The sequence below is a fragment of the Aquila chrysaetos genome, chromosome 1 (genome assembly GCF_900496995.4).
Source record: "Aquila chrysaetos chrysaetos chromosome 1, bAquChr1.4, whole genome shotgun sequence".
In the NCBI taxonomy this organism is placed as follows: Eukaryota; Metazoa; Chordata; class Aves; order Accipitriformes; family Accipitridae; genus Aquila; species Aquila chrysaetos.
The window spans coordinates 71491799-71513158 of NC_044004.1; the positions used below are offsets into that span (position 1 = coordinate 71491799).

Here is a 21360-nt window from a genome sequence, read left to right on the forward strand (position 1 = left end):
GAGATGAGAGCTGTATGCTCTTAAATAAGGCTTCTGTCTTCCTAGCAAGGTGCAGTACACGTTTGTCTACCAGGCCGGACTTATGGGTGCTTAAGAGCGGCACGAACGTAAAGCTGTTCAGATAATACAACCATGTCTTTTTCTTCCTCAGGATTCTGTAAGCTTGGATTCATAGTATTGGTAAAGTCTGGTTCTAAGGAGAAAGGGTTTAAAAATGGTTCAAAATTGTATTAAACGTTTCTAAAATAAGCTTTTTATGTTAAATGCACTGCAGTTATAGCTGACACAGCAGCCCACCTGAAGTATCGCTGGGTCTTACTGGCAATAGTAGATGGCTTCTGAGTAGTATAGGTATTGCATAGTCCTCCTGTGGAAAAAAGTTGTTATTTAAGTCAGTATACAGTATGAGGGAAAAGAAGAAAGCTGCTGAATCAGCAGCACTGTTGCTGCAGAAAAATTAGGCACTTTCAGAAATGATTTCTCTTGAAGTTCCTGTTTACCTCCTACTACTGAAGCCCACTTATTTTTTGCAAAGCATCTCTTGCAGACCTACAGCATTTGGTGGTGGACCCAGAAGTTCTATTTCTGAGGAGCTAAGGGGAAGAAAAAGGGATTAATTCCCTAAAATCTAGGATGGTTTCAGGATTCCTGAGTTCTCTTGTTGACTCCTTCCTCATATAGGTCCTATTCAGATGTCTCTGACACCCAGTAGAATCTGGATTTTGGTAGCTCTTGAGTCAGTACTTGCTGTTTATTGGAGCACGTGGTAAAATACACTTATTCTCTGTCTATGAGGTGGTCTTCCAGAAGATGGAAACGATAATTTTTTTTTACCCTTTGAGGTTTTACAAAGATAGCTAACTTCTTGGAGTCTGCAACAGTGGTCTTCAACCTGCCTTAATGTATTTTAATTGTCTCCAGCATGGCATAACAACTACTATGCTGGGCCACTAAATCTCAGGAATTAATGACCCTTTTTCACAAAAAACATTTTTTAATATATTTTTATTTGGCCCATGTCACCCCCGGGAAGCGTGATCAAGTAAAGAATTGGGATTAACGTTCTGAGATTGTTACTCTTGTAGCTCTTCTCCCTTCTCAGATAACTTGAGTCTTCTCCAGCTGTACAAATTGGAATGTGATCTATTTTTTTTTATTCTGCTTCTCTTCCCCTTTTCCTAGGTGCAAATGGTATAGTCAGAGTGCAGACAACCCCCATGTTACGTTTTATGTCATCCTAATAGTCACTGTCATAAACCCTGTTTTGGGGTTTCTCCGGTGGAAATGGTACACCTCTTGAATACCCGAGAAGTACATTAAAATTCTTCTGTAGCCTGACTTCATTCTGTATCCCCCTAATCACAGAAAGGTACACAGGATTCCTGCCATATGAATACTTGTAGCAAGAAGTTGGACTGGCTTTGCACCTAGAAGGACGTTGGTCACTCTGCAACATGTATTTGGAAAGGGTCATAACATGGGGCTGTCACTAATTGGTGTGAGAGCCCCAGGTCCTGGACAGGAGGTTATATTACAAACTTAACCACAGTTGAGGTGGTTTGATATTGAAGGTTGTATGACTTTTAAAAATTACTTATTTATATGCTCTTGTCCTTCGGTGTCATGAAATGCGCTGGCATTTCCATTCCCCGTTTGAACAAATACGAGAAGAAAATTCTGAGCTCTCATCCTGCCTCTGCTGAACAGATGTAGGTTGTAGTGACTTGGAACATCCTCCCACGCTTCAAGAACTGAGAATAGGCACTGGATTGAACAGGCTCCTGTGCTATACAGCAGATCACTTGGATTAGCTCCTTTCAGAATGTAAATATTTATGGAAGCTTTACTAAACAGAATGAATGAATATGTGCAGGTTACATTAGATACCATCCACCGTGTAACATTTGCTTGTAATGCAGGTCATTCAGAGTTACCTGTATGTGGAGAACTTTCTGTTATCTTTAAAAGTGGGTTTCTAATATTTAAATGCTTTCTGATTATAGGAAATACAACGTACTTGTGGGAGTTTCTTCTGGACCTTCTCCAGGACAAAAATACTTGTCCTCGATATATTAAATGGACTCAGCGAGAGAAGGGAATCTTTAAACTTGTGGACTCGAAAGCTGTCTCCAGACTATGGGGAAAACACAAAAACAAACCTGACATGAACTACGAGACTATGGGAAGAGCTCTGAGGTAAACACTCTTTTATATCCTTAAGTTGTCTACTATAATTTTAAATCTGATTCTTAATTTTGCCAATAGAAATATAACAGTTCCGAAATTTTAAAAGCTTTTCCCTCTTGCTGACTTAGCTGTTTAAAAAGTATCAGTCTTGCAGTTCCTGTTGCTTTTTATGTTACTGGTTAATTTGCATTTAATTCCTCAAGTATCTGTTTAAAAGGTCAGATTTTTTTCTCATCTAGATCCTTCAGATACTTTGCCAGTATGCTCTGCCAGCTTCTTTCCATACCGTCTCACATTGTAGGTTTTACTGTGGTTACTTCAGATTTTCTTGTTAGCATAGAATGAGGTTTTCTTTAAAACCTGTCACTATGTTGGTTACTACTTAATTGTACTTTTCTTGCAGATATTACTATCAAAGAGGAATCCTTGCAAAAGTTGAGGGACAGAGGCTTGTATATCAGTTTAAGGAGATGCCAAAAAATATAGTTGTCATAGATGATGACAAAAGCGAGCCCTGCAATGAAGATTTGTCAATGCCTACAGATGAAAAGTCATTGGAAAGAGTGTCTTTATCTGCAGAAAACCTTTTAAAAGCAGCAACCTCTGCACGCGGAGGAAAAAATTCCTCTCAGTTAACCTGTACCAGAACAGAAAAAGCAGTCACCAGAGTTGTGAATATTGCCTCACCAGCGCATGATACATCGTCATCTCGTCCCTCAACTACCACTACTACTGTCCCAGCAACGACAGCTCCCAGGTCTGTATTAATGTGGCTTGGGCTTGCCATTTGCTAATTACAAACAATTTTTTGGTTAGGAAGCTGTCTTTTAGTTTTTTGTTTTATGTTTTAAATGTTGGAAATCGTTTCTGATTTGCAAGCAGCAATGTAACATGATAGAATACTACGTAAGTCTAGTTCATGAGATGGGAGCCAACTGTCAATATGCTTGCTCTCATGCATATTTTAAAATTTTGTAGAGAGAGGGAGGGGAAAAAAGAGATACAAATGCTCTAAATTTCCAAAGTTCCTATTGCTAGATGTGCAATAGGTTGTGGGTTTTTTGTTTGGTTGGTTTTTTTAAAGAACCAATTAAAAAGCTGTACGTCCTAGATGTGTCTGTCCCTGTTGTCATCTCTAATGGTGCCCTGGGTTTTGGCTTAAACACACACATCTATCTTTATTTTGCAGGACTGTACGTGTGGCAATGCAAGTGCCTGTTGTAATGACCTCTCTGGGACAGAAAATCTCAACCGTGGCAGTGCAGTCAGTAAATGCAGGGTCACCGTTGATAACCAACACAAGTCCAACAACAGCAACAACTCCAAAGGTAGTAATCCAGACAATCCCTACTGTGATGCCAACCTCTGCTGAAAACGGAGACAAAATCACAATGCAGCCTGCCAAAATCATTACTATCCCTGCCACGCAACTTACGCAGTGTCAGTTACAAACAAAAACAGGCCTGTCTGGGTCAGGAAGTATTAACATCGTGGGAACCCCGTTGGCTGTTAGAGCACTAACCCCCGTGTCTATAGCTCATGGGACACCAGTAATGAGACTATCGGTGCCTGCTCAGCAGGCATCTGGCCAGACTCCTCCCAGGGTGATTAGTGCAGTTATAAAAAGTCCAGAAGTTAAATCAGACACAGCGGCTTTAAAACAGGAACGTGAAGTGAAAACACTGCAGCTGGTAAAAGAAGAGAAGCCGGCAGATGGAAGCAAGACTGTGACCCATGTTGTAGTAGTTAGCACACCCTCAGCTATTGCCCTTCCTGTAACAATGAAAACAGAAGGAATCATAACGTGCGAGAAATGAAGAATGGGTTGCTTCCAGCATGGACTTCTAGACTGTTACGGTTTTGAATATACTGACATAATTGGGGGAGGGAAGTGGATGCGATCACCAAGTCGAAAAGGAGAGTTTTGGAATGTTAATAAACATGCATATGTTGAAGACTTACTGGAAAAAAAAATTATTTTCCCGTGTTTCAGTGGGAATTGAACCACATTGATATGCTGACAAAAACTGCCTCTTCCAGTTGGGAAACAGCTGAACCTACGGAGAAGGAAAGATAGAGGGACTGAAAAGGGACCAAACAGTTCACTACGTTACCCGTTACCAAGTTACACTAAGACCTGGAACACTAAAAGAGAGCTGTGTGAGAGGTTTGCCTTGGTTTTTAGTTTTTTGGGGGAGAGGAAAGTCTCATTGTTACAGATGGCAAATTTGATGCATTTTATATGCATACCAGCAATTACTACTGTGTGCCCACAGTACTCAACTGGTGCTATGTGAAAAACTCTGCTACTAGGTATTGTAGAATGTGAAATAAAGGAGAAGATTAAAGAGCTTCTAAAAGAAGACAGAGACCTAGAGGGATTTTTGTATCATACAGCTTAAGCAGATTCAAAATGAAAGCCTTAGACTGATTTTCAGTTATCTTTCTTGAAATAAGCTAATGGCTTGTTTGTGTAAAGCTTTTTTATTAAAACAAATTTTTTAAAAATCTTGTACCTAGCACAGTATTGTTATAGAATTACATGTAACATATTTTGTATGGTAGTTAAAAGTCTGTCTAAATTTCTTAATTGTGGACAAAATAGCAGCAGGCTTTCTGCCTTCTGCTGTAACATGCCTGTGTCTCTCACTTAGCCTTGACATCTGCGCATACATTTCAGTTTCAGCTCTACTCTGTCACTTGAAAGGTCACGCCCAGCATGAGCTTTTGTCAGGTAGTTCTAAAACCTGTAAATTTTTTTTAGTTGAAGTTAAGAGGGAAGTACCAGTGTTCAGAATGAACTATAATAGTTTGTATATTCAACATTTGAAGTATATTCTATTTTGTTGTACTCTTGTTTCAAAGTGTATTCAAGTAGGTTTTACTGAAATATAGAAATGAAATTTAATGGTGTTTGGTCTGCTTTTTATTTTTACCTTTTCCTTTCAACTTACTAACCTTCTTTTCTGCTTATTTGAAATCTTCCAGGCATTCAGCCTAAGATAGCTGATACAGTGTGGAAGTTTGGAACTCCTCACTACTCTGGTACTCTGAACAGCTGACCAACTCTCCCACACAGTGTACTGAAATATTTTTCATTGAAGTATCTGAGAAGCTTGCGGTAGTTGGTGAGGTAACTTCTGACAGGGGTCTAGTTCTCTTAACGCTTTTTCAGGGCGGTGAGCATATGCAGTGTTCTTGTATTGTGGCTGATCACCTGAGTGCCTGTGGAATAACTTGAGTAGCTTAAGAAGTTACCGCCCTCCAGCTGACAGGTGGTAACTTTGTGTGCGCTCCCAGTTGTTTTAATGCAAAGAAGACAGGGTTTGCTTAAATCACTCTGAGAATCAGAAACTTCCAGAGTTCTGTGAACAGCTGTCGTGGTTTAACCTCAGCTGGCAACTAAGCATCACACAGCTGCTCACTCGCTTCCCTCACAGTGGGATGGGGGAGAGAATCAGAAGGGTAAAAGTGAGAAAACTTGGAGGTTGACATAAAGACAGTTTGATAGGTAAAGCAAAAGCCGTGCATGCAAGCAAAGCAAAGCAAGGAATTCATTCACCACTTCCCATCGGCAGGCGGGTGTTCAGCCATCTCCAGGAAAGCAGGGCTCCATCACGCCTAACGCTTACTTGGGAACACAAACGCCATCACTCTGAATGTGTTCCCCCCTCTTCTTTCTTCTTCCCCCCAGGTTTCTATGCTGAGCATGACGTCATATGGTCTGGAATATCCCTCTGGTCAGTTGGGGTCAGCTGTCCTGGCTGTGTCCCCTCCCAACTCCTTGTGCCCCCCACCAGCCACTGGCTGGTGGGGTGGGGTGAGGAGCAGAAAAGCCCTTGGCTCTGTGTAAGCACTGCTCAGCAGTAACGGAAACATCCCTGTGTTATCAACATTGTTTTCAGCACAAATCCAAAATACAGCCTCATACCAGCTAGTATGAAGAAAATTAACTCTATCCCAGCCAAAACCAGCACAACTACCTAACTATTCCTCCAGCTGCACCTTAATTTCCAAAGGCAGCACTGCAAAGGAAAGATAGAAATGAGCAATCTTGGCTACTCTAGTCTGCTAATCTGTCTAACAACCTCATAAAGGCAAGTAGGAAGTACCAGTAGGTAGAAACTATGAAAAAAGAGAAATACCAAGTTAGACTGCTGGTCCTTTTGATGTTGTTGCCATTGACATTTCCAACTGTTAATATTTTGGCTTCAGCACACATAACATGACTTTACGTAGATGGTTTTTTTTGAATGAAGTAAGTATCTAAATAGGTTTTCCATTTATAATTGCACTGAAGTTATGGGTATCATGATACATCACTACAGGGTAAAGCTCGGGTGAGAACACACAGTACACAAATTGCTCCATAGTTGCAGTCCACGTGCAACAGTTTGGCTTAAAATAGATGCAGGGTGGCTTACCCTGTTTTCATGGGGACCACACAGGCACTGCAGCAGTTACTGGAGAAGAAGCACATCAGCTTGTGGGTAGCCAGGTGCCCAGTGGCACCCCCAGTTCCTAGTGAGATGCCCTGGAAAGTCTTCAGAGCAGGAACTCGGGTAATCTTGAAATAATTTAAGTCTGAATGACCATCTAAGTACTTCATGCCTGGAGCAGCAGTTTTAACAGAACTCTTGAACTGAGGTCTTCAGTAACGATGAGAGAGACCAGAATTACATACTTACATTGGAGTGTATTTTTTCCCTTTAACTTCTAATACTGAAAAATGAGTTAGCTCTAGAGTTCTAGCAGTAAGCCCCATTCTTCCCTTCAACTGGTAAGAAATGTGGGAATAGCCCTATACGGCCAGGCCAGCATGTGGGGAACTTTGAAAGTCTTCTGAAAAGGGGATTCTTTTTCATACTGTAAGCGGGGAAGCGGAGTTTAAGAACAAATGAATGAACAAGCTGAAGCAGGTAAAAAAGTGTGGTGTAGAAGGCAGCAATCCCTTCCACCAGCAGTTAATGCAAAGAACCAAAGGTTCTTACAGGTGAGCTGTGTTTCTGGCCTGGGGTAGAGGACAAAGACACCTTCACAGGAGAAAATGTAGGAGAAGGAAGAGGATTTATGTTGTCAAGAAAGAGGTAGGGCAGAAGGAAGTAGGGGGAAGCTGGGCAATGGGTTGACTAATCTGGTAGTCTGAGGCGCACTGATCTGGGTAAAGGGAAATGGAACAGTGTGAAGAGAGGCAGGTAGAACAAATTGGAGCTAGAAGACAAGAGAAAAGTAATAGCATTTTTAAACCCACGTTTGTAAGTCTTTTCTGTAAGAAATCCTTTTCTAAATGGCTGTTACTTGATGGTGTATGAAAGAGAGATGCTGTATCTAAGAGTGTAAAACGTCTGTCTCTGGAGTATTCGTAGTTAAGATCTTTCTGACACCTAATTTAGATACATTGGAAATCAAATGGGGACAAACTGTCTTCCTGGAAATAGATAAGGATCTCCAGCTGATGACCTCCTCTCAAGTTAGAGCCAAGACTTCACCATGTAATGGCAAAAATGAAAGGAACGAAGGTGCACATCTCTGCTACTGGTGAGATCGGCAGCTTGCAGCCGTGTTCTGAGATGTTGCTTTTCCTGTCAGTGCTGCATCTTGCCACAGAACTGGCGATGGTCCTTTGGCTCTCTCCCCTGGCCACCTGGTGAGCGGCACACAGCTACCGGCTGCCAGAGGACATTTATCAGAACTTCGCTGAGTGCTGCGAGAATCTCAAGCTGTGGGAGGATGCGCTGTAACTGAAATGGAAAGGGTACTTAACCCGGCTTCAGAGAGTGAAGACCCTTTTTGCTGACCTTTCCCTGTATGCCTTTGTACTCCTGTTTTTTAATTTAGCTGCTAGCTAGAAGTACAGACAGGCTTTTTGTCACAGGTAGGGATTTTGGCGTATCTGCTTAAGCACAGCTCTTTGGCATTGCTTTGTGTGCACGTGGTTCCTCCGAGTTGTTCTGCGATCTGGTTGTTCTTCAGAGGTGGTTTGTAATCTAGGTAACAAGCCATGCTTCTTGCAAGAGGCAGCCTCTCCCTGGGGATTGCTGCAGCTAAGTGTCAGAGGGGCAAGATTCCCACCTGTAACTGAAAGTCTCAGATCATTCTCTAGGTCTGTGCAAGCTTGCTCTTCAGCATGCTGCTTTATGCTAACATTATTAATTACTACGTGGGCAAGAAATGTTTTTACTGGTTGTGTTGGAGGATGTGACCTCAGGACGAGGGAGCTTTGGTTAGGTTTGTAACATCCGAAAAGGACAAAGGGATGCTAAACCACTGAAGAAGTTAGTATCTAGCTGTACTCCCAGACTTTTGCAATCCCGTTGAAAAACCAGTTATCTTGTCCATGTGTGAAAGCGGGACCACCTTTTACATCTGAAGCTGGTGGCTCACATAGAAGACTCCAGGCTTAACTCATCCTTGGCAAGTAGTAACTTTTCTAAATGTGTGAGTGGAATGAAACGCTAGTGTGAAGTGAGCATGCTTTACACAGAAGGCGTTGAGACATACACAGCCGTGGTATTACTGATTTTACAGATACAAGTACAAACATTTTTATTTTTCAAATAACTACTATTGTAAGTTATAGGACGGACAGGGTAATGCTGTGTAATCCACAGGAAAAAAGTCTAACTGTGAGTTGCTACTCGGTATAAAGATCTGAATATCAAAATCTCTGGGTTGTGGCAAGAAAAGTTGGAAGGGGAATCCCATCCCGGAGACCACTGTTTTTGTTACTCTCTCTCTCTTGGACAAAGTCCATCTTGGTTAGCAAAGGCTTCTGTGCCTTGACACAACTCAAGTGATCCAGGTAAAGTGTCCTGCAGGGAATGCTGAGCTCTTGGGATCCTCTGCTAATTGATTTCATCAACTTTAGGACTTCGGAGCATTATATCTGAGCTGATGAAGGAAGGAGCAGTGAGCCAGGGGCAGTCAAGAGTTGATGAGAAAGTAGAGAGGTGCCTGAAGCCTCAGTTCCTACTCGCCGTGACACGTGCAGCAGGGATCTCAGTTACGCATGAAGATTCTCACAGCCAAAACAAGCTAAATTCAATTTCTGCCTCGTAGAGACAGTTCAAATAGCAGGTATTAAGCTTATTAAGTGAAGAAGATCCAAGTGACACTATCTACTTCTGATCTAATTGTTCTCCAAGAGAGATAGTATTTTAATAAGCTTGCAACAGCTTCTGCCTTGCAGCAAATTAAGTAAGTGGGTCATTTCTTCCTTCAGCTAGCTTGAGGGTGAGGGAAAACTGTCGCTGTTAAAGCTAATGCGGCTTTTATTCAAGATTAGAGCAAGGGATCTGTTGAGACTTTTTTTAGCCATGGTGTGCTTATAAGGCAGACAGCCACAAGAAGAGCTTTGAAGACATTTTTACTGTAAGAGTCATACTGCTACATAGGAAAAAAAATTTAAAACCTTCCTGCTTCTTCCTATGAAAAATATTTACTGTACTGATATTTATAGCACGCAAAAGCATTTCAGTGCTGCAGGCCTGCCTCTTGCTGAATAAAACAAAGCAAGAGCAATATTTCACTTAAGTTTTCCAAAAGAGTCCACAAAAAATACTTTATAGCAAGTACTGGAATAAAAGGATGAAGCTGACTGGGAAGTTACCAGTTCATTTCTGTGTCTTGTCTACCTTTTATTAAAATATAGCAGAAAGGGTTCACTGTTGTGCTGTAGCAGGGATGTGTGATTTTCTTTCTGAGAATGATATTAAGAATTATGATGGGGAGAGGCCCCAGCCTTTTCACAGTTATTCCACCCTCCCCTTGCCTTAAAAATTACCCTTTAAGGACATGAAGCAGTGAACATCTACTGTCACATGTCCAGGGTGAAAAAAGAATCCCAGCCCTTTCCACTTCAGAAGAGCTCTGCAGTGATGGGCAATATCATACAAATCATGCTGTTTTGCCACAGTTTGGTTTCTTTTGTAGGAAAGTTAGCGTTGAAAGCAAGGGTCTGAGTAAAATGGCATAGGAATCGTCCAGATACACCAAATATCATCACCCTGTGAGAGTGATGGGGTGGGTGTTTTGTAGCTGCAGTGATAGCTTAGCTCCTGCTGGTAAACAAAGCCTACCATAATTGGTGCTATGGCTCTGTGCCCTGGCTGTGGTGAAACAGTACCACATTGATGGACACTCTTGGCTGTCCTTAGAAAAATGGAGCTGCTTATGCGAAAGTAAAATGGAAATTAAGGGCTTTCTGTTGGTGGTGGGTTTTTTGGTTGGTTGGTTTTTGTTTGGGTTGGTTTTGTTTTGTTTTGTTTTTTTTAAATACCAATCTGAGTACAGTATTATCCTTGCTCTCAAGTCACAGCTTTCTACCGCAAGTGTAGTTTCTTCTAGAAACTGCCAGAAGGGTCTGAATGTACACTCCAGCTTCTGGTGTGACTTTCTGCAGTATGATTTGACTTACTAAAGGTACCATCTTACAGGTCTACATTGTGGTGTTGCTTTTGAAAGTGTTTAACTACGGATGACTAGCTACCTCCATTAATAGGCAATTGTATTATTATTTGTCCTTCTGGCAAAGACCATTTGAGGGAAGATCCTAAGAGAAGATAACCCTAAAGAAGAAGCGTTGCATCTCACCCCCTCAGAGAGCCATTGAGGGCAGCCAGCACCACAAAAAGGAAGCTGTTTCAGTCTAGCCGGTATGAAATGCTTACGGCAGGGATGCTCAAAGGTCTGCTTTTAGGAGTGTCTCATCTCTGGCCCAGAATCTCCGCCAAAGGAGCCACCCCTTCTGGCTTCCAGGGACACAATTTGCTCTTTCTGAAATTTCAGCTGAAGGAGGCCCTGGCCGGCAGTGGTTGCTATGTGACATCTGCCTGGTAAGAGTATTCACCAAAGAAGTCAGGCTTCTTGGTGGTTGTAAAATCCTTTCTGTCCGGGGAATTTCAAATCCACACTTGCTAGAGGAGTCCTGCATCCCAGGCTGGTTAGAGCTAGGGCCTCAGCTCCTCTGGAAGCAGATCATCGCCCTCATCCTGCAAGGGTCAGGAACACGTGCAGAGCGTGTTAATGCCTGTGCAACACAGCACTCCGTGTGCCTGAAAGGGACTGTGTTTGTGTGGGAATTTGGGACTTGCAGTTACCACACTCTGTATTTCACTTACCAGTAATGCAAGTATGATAATTTGTGGGCTGTGTAAAGCACACACCTGTGGCATTTCTTGCTCTTCAAATGATGTTTTAAAAGAAAGTGACAAATACAGCTGCCTGTTGTGAGGAGCCAGCTCTGCTAGGCATACTTAGCAGCTGTCGGGGAGGAATACTTGCACCCTGCTTTGCAGTACCGGCGAGGTTTGTAGCTCCACACAACTGTCGGAAAGAGTAATGTTTACAGTAATACAGGGTCTAGGCCTTATCTTTAGCTAGGGGAGAAAGCAGGTTAACATCGCTAAAGGTAACTCCTTTCCCTGCAGACTTGCTGTGGAATTTGGGCATCTCAAGTCTGAGAAAGAGCACTTGCCCTGAAAGCAAAGCAGCTGTGCCACCTTGTAAGATCAGGACTGCGGGGTCAGGGGAAAGAGGTCTGGAATGGGTAGCATCACCACTAACTTGAAGCTCAAACAGTCACTAGTTGAGACAGATCACCTATTTATGATAGGGAAATGAAGAAGATAGCAGCAGAGACATTACTTTTTTTTTTTTTTTCCCAAAGACTTTTATTAATAAACACCTGGAACATTTCAGAGTTACTACGGGCCTTACTTTACATGGAAGTACTGCTTTATTTGCTCTGCCTCATCTTTCCCAACTATCTAAATGTCAGCCCAGCTCCAACTGTTGTCTCTCTTCCCTCCTCTCTCCCTACCTCATTTTCCAGCATAGTGGCATGTTTACAATCCATATACGCAATACCTATGTCATACCAATGAGCACCACTCCATGCACAAGAGTTACTATACTAACACAGCTCTGTTGTAACCTAGGTGCTTAGCCTGAGTTCCCCAGGGCCATAGAAAGAGGCTCCTGAACACTGTTGCTGTATGATTTCAAGTCAGATGCAGGATCACCAACTTCTCTCAATAAATAAATTTTATCTTCTAACAGGTTCCAGTGTAGCTTTAGATTCTGAAGATAAATAAAAGAAAGTCTTTCAACAAGAAGATTGGCCCTTTACTGAAGCAGCAGAATTGACAAGACTACAAATTTAAACCGTTTAGAAAAGTAATACTTGAAGCAGAGGAGGAAATACTCCCTAGTTAGGTGTGTCCTCTGGAGGGAAGCACAGAAGAGACAAGGGAACAGTCACTGTGTATACATACCTATAGGCTGTACTCGTGTAACGGACACATGCACATTCATCTGGAAAAGTGAGGATATTACTATTATGACAGAGAGTAATTAGCCTCTATTTCCTTACCTGCTCTTACTGCAGAGTGCCTTCCTTACACTGGGCTCTTATCCATTCACTTTTAATGAAATCATCATCTCAAGTCATGTAAAAATGAGAAGACAACACGAGTATGAGCTTAGATTTGTTCATGTCTAAACTGCATTAAACTTCCTTTGTATTGCAACAGAAAAAGATTTAAGAGAATCTCACTAAATAGTTAAGCCTCGTTCCCTTTGGTACTTGCACAAGCTTAACATGAAATAAATAAAATTAGCATGCTGTCAGGGCAAGTTGTTTTACAAACACAAGTGTTTTGATTTAAATACTAAGGCCTCCCCATTCATTAGAGGATTAAATCCTTAAACACAGGGGTTAGTGAAAGGATAAAGCTCATTTGCCTTCCGGTGTTCAAACCTCAACATGGCAAGAACACCACGACGAGAACACTGACTCCTTTCTTCCTCCCTTGGAGGCTCCAGATTAACAAGCGCTGAACGGCAAGTGTAACTCCAAACAAGTGCCCAAAATAATGTTTAGTCAACAGTATTTCCTCATCCTTCAATGGCTTCCAGCTTCAAAAGTTCTCTCTAAAATAAAATAGTGGTGAGTTAAGACACTGCAATACCAGGTGGCATTCCAACACATCACAGCAGTCTGTCGGGGTCTTGATTAAAACTAAAGTCACACACCAGAGACAGGTGATCAGAAGGGTAATTGAAAGATGGCAGCCTGTTGGGCCCAATTTGCTCTTCAGTCAGCAAGCCCAGGGCTGAGTTCACATTCAAGGCGTGCTGGGAATACCAGATATAATCCAGCGTGTGCCGGCACTCTCCTGAGGGCCGGATCTTCCAGGTGGTGTATGGGGGCTCTGACTGCCCGTCGGGGCTCAGCAGCTTGTATGCGCTGTTTAAGTTGAGGCTGGAGTTGGAAAACTCTCTGTAGACCTCCTCGGTAGGCTCCGCGTTGAAGTCTCCGCAGATGATCAGAGGGATCTTTGCACCTTGGGTAATACTCTTCAAGTTCTGGAGAAGATCGCAGCCTTGTGCGGACCGAAACCTCTCCCAGCCGGTACGGGCTTTCAGGTGAGTGACGGCAATGCAGAACAGCCTTCCAGTTTCGTTGCACTTCAGCGTCTGAGCTATGGCCACTTGGTTGGTCTTCAGCTTCATGGCGGTTAGCCGAATGTTAGCGCTGTTGATGAGCTCGAAACGGTCTTTGAGGAAAAACAAGGCGCAGCCATCCGGCCCGTTGTTCTGCTCCACGTCTAGGCACGGGGACCACGGCTTCGGGAAGAAAGTACACTGGTAGCCGAGTCGGCTGAGGAGTGGCTCAAATGTGTCAAAGTAGTGGTCGACTTCTTGCAGGCACAAGATGTCAGGCTTGTAGGCAAGGATTTCCTCCAGGATGAGGCACTTCCTCTCTTCCCATTTCAGAGCTTCCATGGGGCACTGAACAAAGTTGTCTTTGCCTTCTCCGAGAGCTGAAATTAGCGGGGAGGGGAGGTGGGGGGAAAAAAAAAAAAGTTACCGATAGCTGAAACGAGCTGTCTTCCTCCAGGTTTTGCAGAGGCCAGGCTCTGCTCTCGGGAGCCAGCTGCCACCTTGCAGCAGCCAGTGGCTGCCTGCAGCCCCGCACGAGAACGGGCAGTCTGTCACAGCGCAAGGGCTTGTAACGGGAAGCGGCATGAGGCTTTTGCCACACTTTTGCTTTCCCCGTAAAATGCGTGTACGTCAGTTCACATGCAGGTGAGGGGTTTTTCAGGAACAGCTGCTGACTTTAAGGGTGCCAGGCTTGCCAATGGGTGTGAGAACCCCTTCTCAAAACACTGAAGTCTCTCCAAAAAAATTAAGTTCCCTTTACAGATACAAGTTAGATTAAAGACTTCTTCCCTCTCTTCCCAAAAGTCACTACGCTGTGGCAAGTGCCTCCACATGTGGCTGCCACAGCTTAAGCCGAAGAAAAAAACACAGTGGGATAGGAGTGACTTAACTGCAGAACGTTAAGGCAGTCCCTACATGGGGGATTTCGCACCCCAAAAGGTTTTAAGATGAGACTGTTGCATAAGTCAATTTACAGCCTTGACTTTAGGGGTCTGAGGAAAAAAAAAAAATCAGTTAAAATTATTCTGAAGAATTAAGAATTGCCATAACAGATATGAATCCCTGAATAGTTCACCGATAAAGTAATTGGAAAACTGTAGAGAAGCTTTACAAGGAATAAAACTTAGGGAAGGATGAGTCTTTTCTGGGGGCTAACAACTATCTAAAAGTGATGGGTCACAGCTTTTTGAATATACTGTGTTAAGACAGGCGTTCAGAGCTACCCTTGGCATCACAGTTGCAAGGAGAGACCTTTTTTCCTTTCCTATAGAACGGAAGGCAAGCCACTATTTCAAGTGCTCAAAATCTCCCCTCCCACCCCGGCCCTCAGTCAGTTGCGCCTCACATAATTCACCTCTGTCCCTTTGCTCTGCCAGTCCCAGGCACGCCTAACTACGTAGACACTTCTGCATTTAAAGGTTTTCATTGCTGCATTTGATCTCAAGGTCACACCTTGAGCATAGAGGCAGCGCCTACCTTGGGCAAGGATGTTCCACTGCATGACCCGAATGGGGCGGTGGTTGCTGGCAGCGTTTTTCTTCAGGTCCACAAAGTCCCTCTGAAACCGGGGTGGCCGCTTCTGCAGAACGATCTGACATTCCTCCAGCAAATCCTTGGGGTCTATAGGATCCAGCCGTGCCGAGTCTGGCTGCTCCAGGCAGTCCTGGTGCTGGGACACTGCACTGCCGCTCAGCGTCTTGGCGAGCGCGCTGTAGAGCCGACTGGTGCTGTTTCCCATGGAACACACTGGAAAGGAAAAAAAGGTATTAAGAGATGTCCACCGTGACTCTTCTCACCACTTAGGTGCCTCGCAGATAACCTTGTTACAGTGCCAGCAATTTGTGGTTTATGCAGGAGCCTGTTCCTGAATCTGAGATAAAAGAAGAAGGATGCAGAGATAGGGTTAGTTCTGTCCACAGTCTCATTGTGTTTTGCTTATTACCAGGGGCTGCTAACCTCTGCAGCGTGCAAACGGTCTGGTTTAAGACATCGTGCAGTTGTCTACTCCAGGAAGAAAGGAGTCTTTCATCCAAAATAGCAGGGCTAAGATTAACTTCTGCACGTGCTGTAGGAAACAGAATAGAGCGTACTTTTGCCCTCCTCACAGAGGAGAGAGGCCAGCAGGTAGACAAATACTGCCTGCTCCTCATTTCACATGCAGCACTCGTCTCCACCGGAGACGGCACTCTGCACAGCCCGGTACCCTGCGCCTATTTGGGATGCCTCTGGGCTGCGGGCCTCCTGCCTGCAGAGCGGCAAGCGGGGTGACCCACTCCCTCAGGTTAATATTTAATAGGAATCTCTGATCACAGCTTCATTTGACCCCAAAGCAGCAATGTTTTCATGAGCACGGAGCAGCCAGGTGCTTCTGCTGGCTTAGACCTTGGGATGCGGAGAGGAGAAGGGGGTCTCTCCAGCTCCCCTTCATGCCCCTACGCTCATTCCTTTCGCTCTCCTTTCTCCCTTTGGCTCCTCGCTCCTTCGCGCTGTGCCCCAGCTTGGCACCTTCCAGCACGCCCTGCGGTCCTCCCCAGTGACCTCCTGCTCCTTTCGCCATCTTAAGCACACCTCCTGCAAATAAGCAGCTGTCCCCCACCTCTACCTCTCAATGCTTGCTAGCAGTTAGCCCCCCAGCCCAGCCCCGCGTCTCCTGCAGGGAGGTCCCCCCATCCCACACGGGGTCACAGCTGCCACGGGGGGAAGGTGTTGTCCCCCTCTCCCTATTTTGCCCTTTGGCTTATGCGCAGGAGGTGGCTGCAGCCCTCTTCCCTTAGCAGGGGTGAAGCGGCAGAGCCATCCCTTTCAGACAGCAGCCCTGGTGACTAGCGTGCTGTAAAACACCTCCTTCTCCCACTTCACAAGAGCACAGCCAGTACCACCGTGCAGCTCTAAGTGCCCTGAGGCTCGCTTACTGCAAAAACACCGCAGGCTGTCAGCGTTAAGGGACGAGCTTCAGGGTAGCCGTGAAGGAGTTTGCCCAGAGTTGATGATATTCCTACACATCTCCGTAGCGAGTCCTTGGCACAGCCGTGCATGCCCCAAGACCTCTTCCAACCCTTCCTCAGGGGGAGGGTTTTGCTCTGACCCTTGCCACAACGCCCGGGGGGTACTTCTCAGTGCTCTGCCCAAATAGCATGCCTGGACACTTGGTTTCCCTTCAAGCATGGGCGGCAGCGCTTGCACCACAGCAACTTGCACAAGAGGCAACGCTGACAGAGTTCCGTTGCTGTCCGTCATTGTAACTTATTTACTCTGAATGCATTTTGCAAAGGTAATCTTGAGCAAAAGAACTTCAGCGTTGCATTGCCGTTGGCCCACAGCAGTTTTTAAGTAAGCTTATTTGTACCTTTGAGTTACTTAAAAACAGAAGTGACTCGTCATCTCGCACTCACATCTTGTGGCAGATTTGGAGCGCTACCCAACACACTTGGATGTTCAGCCTTTGCTAGCCTGAACTACAGCATTACCAATCCTAAGCGCTGGTGACAGACTTACAATAGTGACAGACCTGGCTAGAGGGGAAGGCAGGAAGATGGAAGCCCTAACAGTTCAATAAACATACTTAGGAGGAGTAAAAGAGAAAAGAAAGACCCTGCAGCAGAAGTTTCATGTCCTTGTCTTTAGGAAAAGGGGTACTTTTAAAGACACTAAAAAAATACTTGGTTTATGGTATGTTTTGTATGTGTAATCCAGTAGAATAGTGCCTTGGAACAGTTCTAAGGAAGTCATAAATTGGGAATTTAAATTGGACGTAGGACATCTCTCCCCATCTGCATCCTTTTAGTTAAAGTACCAGGAGTTCCTCAAACTGAGATGTGAGCTTGGGCTCACAAGCATGAATGTCTTTCTAGGGGAACTGTGTTTAAAGCATTTCAGTTTCTGCAGTCTCTCTTAGTTTACAATTCTTGTCAAGAAGCCAAATGCTGCTGAAGTAGAAGAAATGCCATTTAATAGTGAGCAAAGCAGGACCCTGACACGGCTGCGAAGGGACGGGGGCCGGGAACGAAAGCACGCTCTGTAACTGGTTGCAAAAGGGTCCAGCTTACGTGCTACCAGAGCTGCCAAGGCAGCCATGCAGAAACCCAAAGAAATCGACGGAGCTTTTAATGAAAGCTCCACAGGGAGCTCCTCGCCTGTTTTTGGGGTAGGTACCACCCGTAGTTAAGTGCTGCAACTGGAGAGAAGTACACAGTGCTTTCTGGTACCGCAGGGATGCCGTCCGCAGCCGCGTACAGCCACGAGCCCTACGCCCCGCACACCCCTGCCCTTCCCTCCTGGCACAGCACGAGCCAGGCGGTGGGAAGTCCACACGAAGGCAGTGCCACAGATGAACACGCCTCAGGCAGGGCTCTCCAAAGGAATCACGGGGAGTTGCTCTGCTCCACGAAGCCATTAGCAAGCAAGGGCCCAGCCCGCTCATCGCTTGACCTGAATCAGAGGGAGGATGTTGAAAAGGACAAGCCAGGCACAACGCATCTGGAGCCAAAAGTCTACCCTAAAGCTCTGAGCGGCTCACATCTGTTACAGCAGGATGAAGTCTAAGTTCAGTCACGCACCTGCCAAGCTGCAAACAAAGCCAGAGTATTGTCTGAACCTCGTCATCCCTGGGGTCACGGGGTAGCCAGCTCTTTGTGGGGAGTCAGGCATAGCCTAACCTGCACAGGACGTGCTACAGCCCAGCTGCAGCACAGACCCGACAGCTTTTCAAGTCAGTAATGTTTCAGGAAGGAGAAAAAGCTTCCATCTTCTTTTGACAGCCCAGGGCAGGCTGGGTGAAAGAGGGCCTGGGCTGTAAATCAAATGCTTTCAGGCCTGTTGTAGGTGGCTTGGGAGTCCTTGGCTGAAGCGGGGACTCCTGCAGGAAGACTCCAGCTTAAGATGACTGATGAACTGCACAAGTTCTTTGTCCCCAAAGTGCTGAAACAGTCACAGCACAGACTGAATTGTTCCGCAGAACAGGGGCCAGACCGGCAGCCTGCGCATTGAAACTCCAAACACAAAATCCATTTGTTATTTTTGCAATGCTTAACATGTCTGTGGCAGTGAGGCAAGTACAAGGTCACCGTTCTGAGATCCTTACAGTTCAAGTTAAATGACCTGTTACTTGCTGGGTTAATGTCTGCTGCTGGCACTGTGGCACCGTGGTGCTGGTGTATGCAGAGGAACAAGCGGACTCCTGAGCTTGCACTTTAGCGGTGGGCGGTGAACATGGAAGCGATTCTCTCTGTGCGATGTTGCAATAGGGAACGCCAGCTCAGCAATTACTATTCAAGGTGTTTAAAATAAAAAGCCTTCCTCTCAGCAAGGGTGGTGCCTCAGCACAGTAAGGGCAGGGGAAGAATTTAAACTGTTCATTAAACTTCAGAAGAACAGGGTTCAAAGTTCAAGGTTTCCTGTGTCATCCAGCAATAGCACAGAAGATATGAACTTCTAGGACCTCAGGCAACGAGCAGTCACAGAATTGAGTTTAAGCACTTTGCCTCAAAGATGAGGGCTGCAGCATGCAGGCAGACCAGGGGGCTGCAGAGGGGTTTCGGAACCAGGGCCCTTACGTTTTGGGTAAGGTGAACAGCATTCTGGTTTCCCATCCTTTCATCTCCTCCCTCCCAGCACTGCTTTTGGCTGAGAGCCCCCACCTCGTTCACTGCAGGGATTTCACTGCCAGGGGAACGGCTCCGCCACACCTGCAGCCTGGTCTGTAGTTGCATCACCCTCCACAGCTGAGGAGGCCGGTAGCAGCCAGAGACGCCCTCCCTGCAACCCCAATTCTAGGTGAAACTTCACAGACGTCATCCCCATGTGACAAATCCTATGCTACAGGGTATCATACTACGTGTATAGCCTTGTTCGGGCCAGCCATGGGATTGCAGCCCTGTGCCACCCGCGTTCAAAGCGGTGGTTGCTGCTGCTTGGAGTTTGAGTCCTGATTTTGGCAACTAGGCGAGTCTTACGCAGAAGGGAGTCTGAATCCTCGTATGAGGGTCCCAAGACATCACAGCAAGGGGGATGCTGCCTAGTCAACAGGCAACACCAAAAAGAGGAGGGAACCTCAAATCCTTCCTCAAGTTATACACAGAATCAGCACTTGGCACAAGCTCTGGAAACCCTTTTTCTCATGAGTGCTCTAATCATGAGCACGACTTTGCCAGCTCGCACGCACATACGCTCCTCTTCCCCATAGCTCCGTGAAGCTTCGATCCTGCCGTTTGGCATCCTGGCCTGGCTTCAATGGGAGGAATGGAAGCACCCTGCCCCAGCCTAGCCTCCTGTAACAGCACCAACAGGGAATGAACACACTTCACCCCAACCCCAGCTGAGGACAGTAGGGAAAAGTGGATCTCCTGCACGCCATGTAAGTAGTACAGCCCCAGATATTGCATAAGGGGTGTCGGACATTTCACCTCTCCCACCAGCAGCAGCCCGGAGAAAAGGTGGATGCCGCCCCAGCTTTCACCGGGATCCTCTCCTCCACGGGCAGAGGCAAGCTGCTCATCAACTGATGCGGCTTAAGGCTGAATCCGAACGGCAGAGACCCGGCGGGCACGTCACCGCTCCAAGCCTCGCCGCAGGTCCTCGCACGGGCTCCGGGCAGAGCGTGCACCCAGGGACACGCGGGACCTCGAACGTTTTCCCAAGTCTCATTTTGGGAACGAAGAGCGGGGCGTAATCACTTAACGTTACGGGCGAGCGGGAGGCTGACGGCTTTGCCTGCCTGAGGGTAACCTGGGCTCATTCCCACGCGCTGCCTGCAGCAGAAGAAAAAAAAACCAAAACCCCGCCGCGAGTGGAGGCCATCCCACGCAAACCGCAACCCTTGGACGAGCGGGGAACGGCTCAGCTCGCCGTGGCGGCAGCGCGCTCCCGACAGCGGGTAAAGACCCCGGCCCGTTCGGGCAGGGCAAGAGTCACCCCGCGAGTACGTGGGTTCACTCACTCCAAGCCACCGGCCTGCGTGTGCGTGTGTGTGTGTGTGTCCCACGGCGGCACGGGTGGGTCGGTGTCCCTTGCTCCCGCTCCGTGAGCGAAAGCCACGGGGCCGCCGCCGCCGAACGGAAGGCTCGGTTCCCCGCGCGGGGCACGGCGCGGCGGTTCGCCGAGGAACCGGTACAGCTACGGGGACGATCCGGGGGTGAGAACCCGGCCGGTTTCTCTTCCGACTGCGGCAGCCCGGCGGCCCCACACCCCCCCCCCCCCTTCCCCGGTACCCACCTGTGCGGGGCGGAGCCCCCGGGACGGGCGGGCCGCCCGCCGCTGCCGCCCGCGGGGCGGCGGGACCGAGGGGGGGAGGCGGCGGCTGGTGGAGGGTTGCGCGGGGCCGCGGCGGCAGGAGGGAGGCCGAGGCGGGGGCGCAGCAGAGGGCGGGCAGCGCCGAGCAGAGGCAGCGCGCAGGGCTCTGGTACATGCTCCCGGCGGGGCGGAGCGGAGCGGGACGGGACAGGTCGGGACGGGTCGAGCAGCGGCTCCCGCACCCGCCCCGCGGCGGCGCTTATAGAGGCGGCGGCGGCGGCGCCCCGCGCAGCCGGTACATCCGGCACCTACCACCCGCACCCCCGGGGAGGGGGGGGGAAGGAGGAGGAGGAGGAACGGCCGCACCGCGGTGCACCGCCGCCCGCACCCAGTTCGCACCGCGGGGACCGGCGGGGCCGCGTCTGCCGCCGGTCGCTCCGCGCCTGCCGCTGCCCGAGGGTGGGGGCCGCGCTGCGCCGGGAGGGGCCGCGCATCCTCTCC

At 47.1% G+C, this 21360-nt stretch overlaps 2 protein-coding genes across 6 annotated transcripts in view; one reads left to right on the forward strand and one right to left on the reverse strand.

Annotated features, from left to right (window-relative positions):
- ELF2 (E74 like ETS transcription factor 2) overlaps positions 1–5095 on the forward strand; it is a 47083-nt gene extending 41988 nt beyond the window's left edge. For all 5 annotated transcript variants that reach the window (XM_030007381.1, XM_030007393.1, XM_030007401.1 and 2 more), the window contains 3 exons: positions 2004–2196; positions 2591–2944; positions 3377–5095. In XM_030007381.1, the coding sequence (XP_029863241.1) occupies positions 2004–2196; positions 2591–2944; positions 3377–4004 (1175 nt within the window). In that variant the 3' untranslated portion in view covers positions 4005–5095. The remainder of the gene's footprint in view (positions 1–2003; positions 2197–2590; positions 2945–3376) is intronic.
- Positions 5096–12294: 7199 nt separating this feature from the next.
- Positions 12295–21164, reverse strand: NOCT (nocturnin). Its single transcript, XM_030007428.2, has 3 exons — positions 20842–21164; positions 15109–15378; positions 12295–14012 (listed from the first exon to the last, which is right to left on the reverse strand). Exons 1-3 carry the CDS (start codon positions 21032–21034, stop codon positions 13177–13179), a joined length of 1299 nt encoding a protein of 432 aa, XP_029863288.1. The 5' UTR covers positions 21035–21164; the 3' UTR covers positions 12295–13176.
- Between the last annotated feature and the right edge of the window lie 196 nt (positions 21165–21360).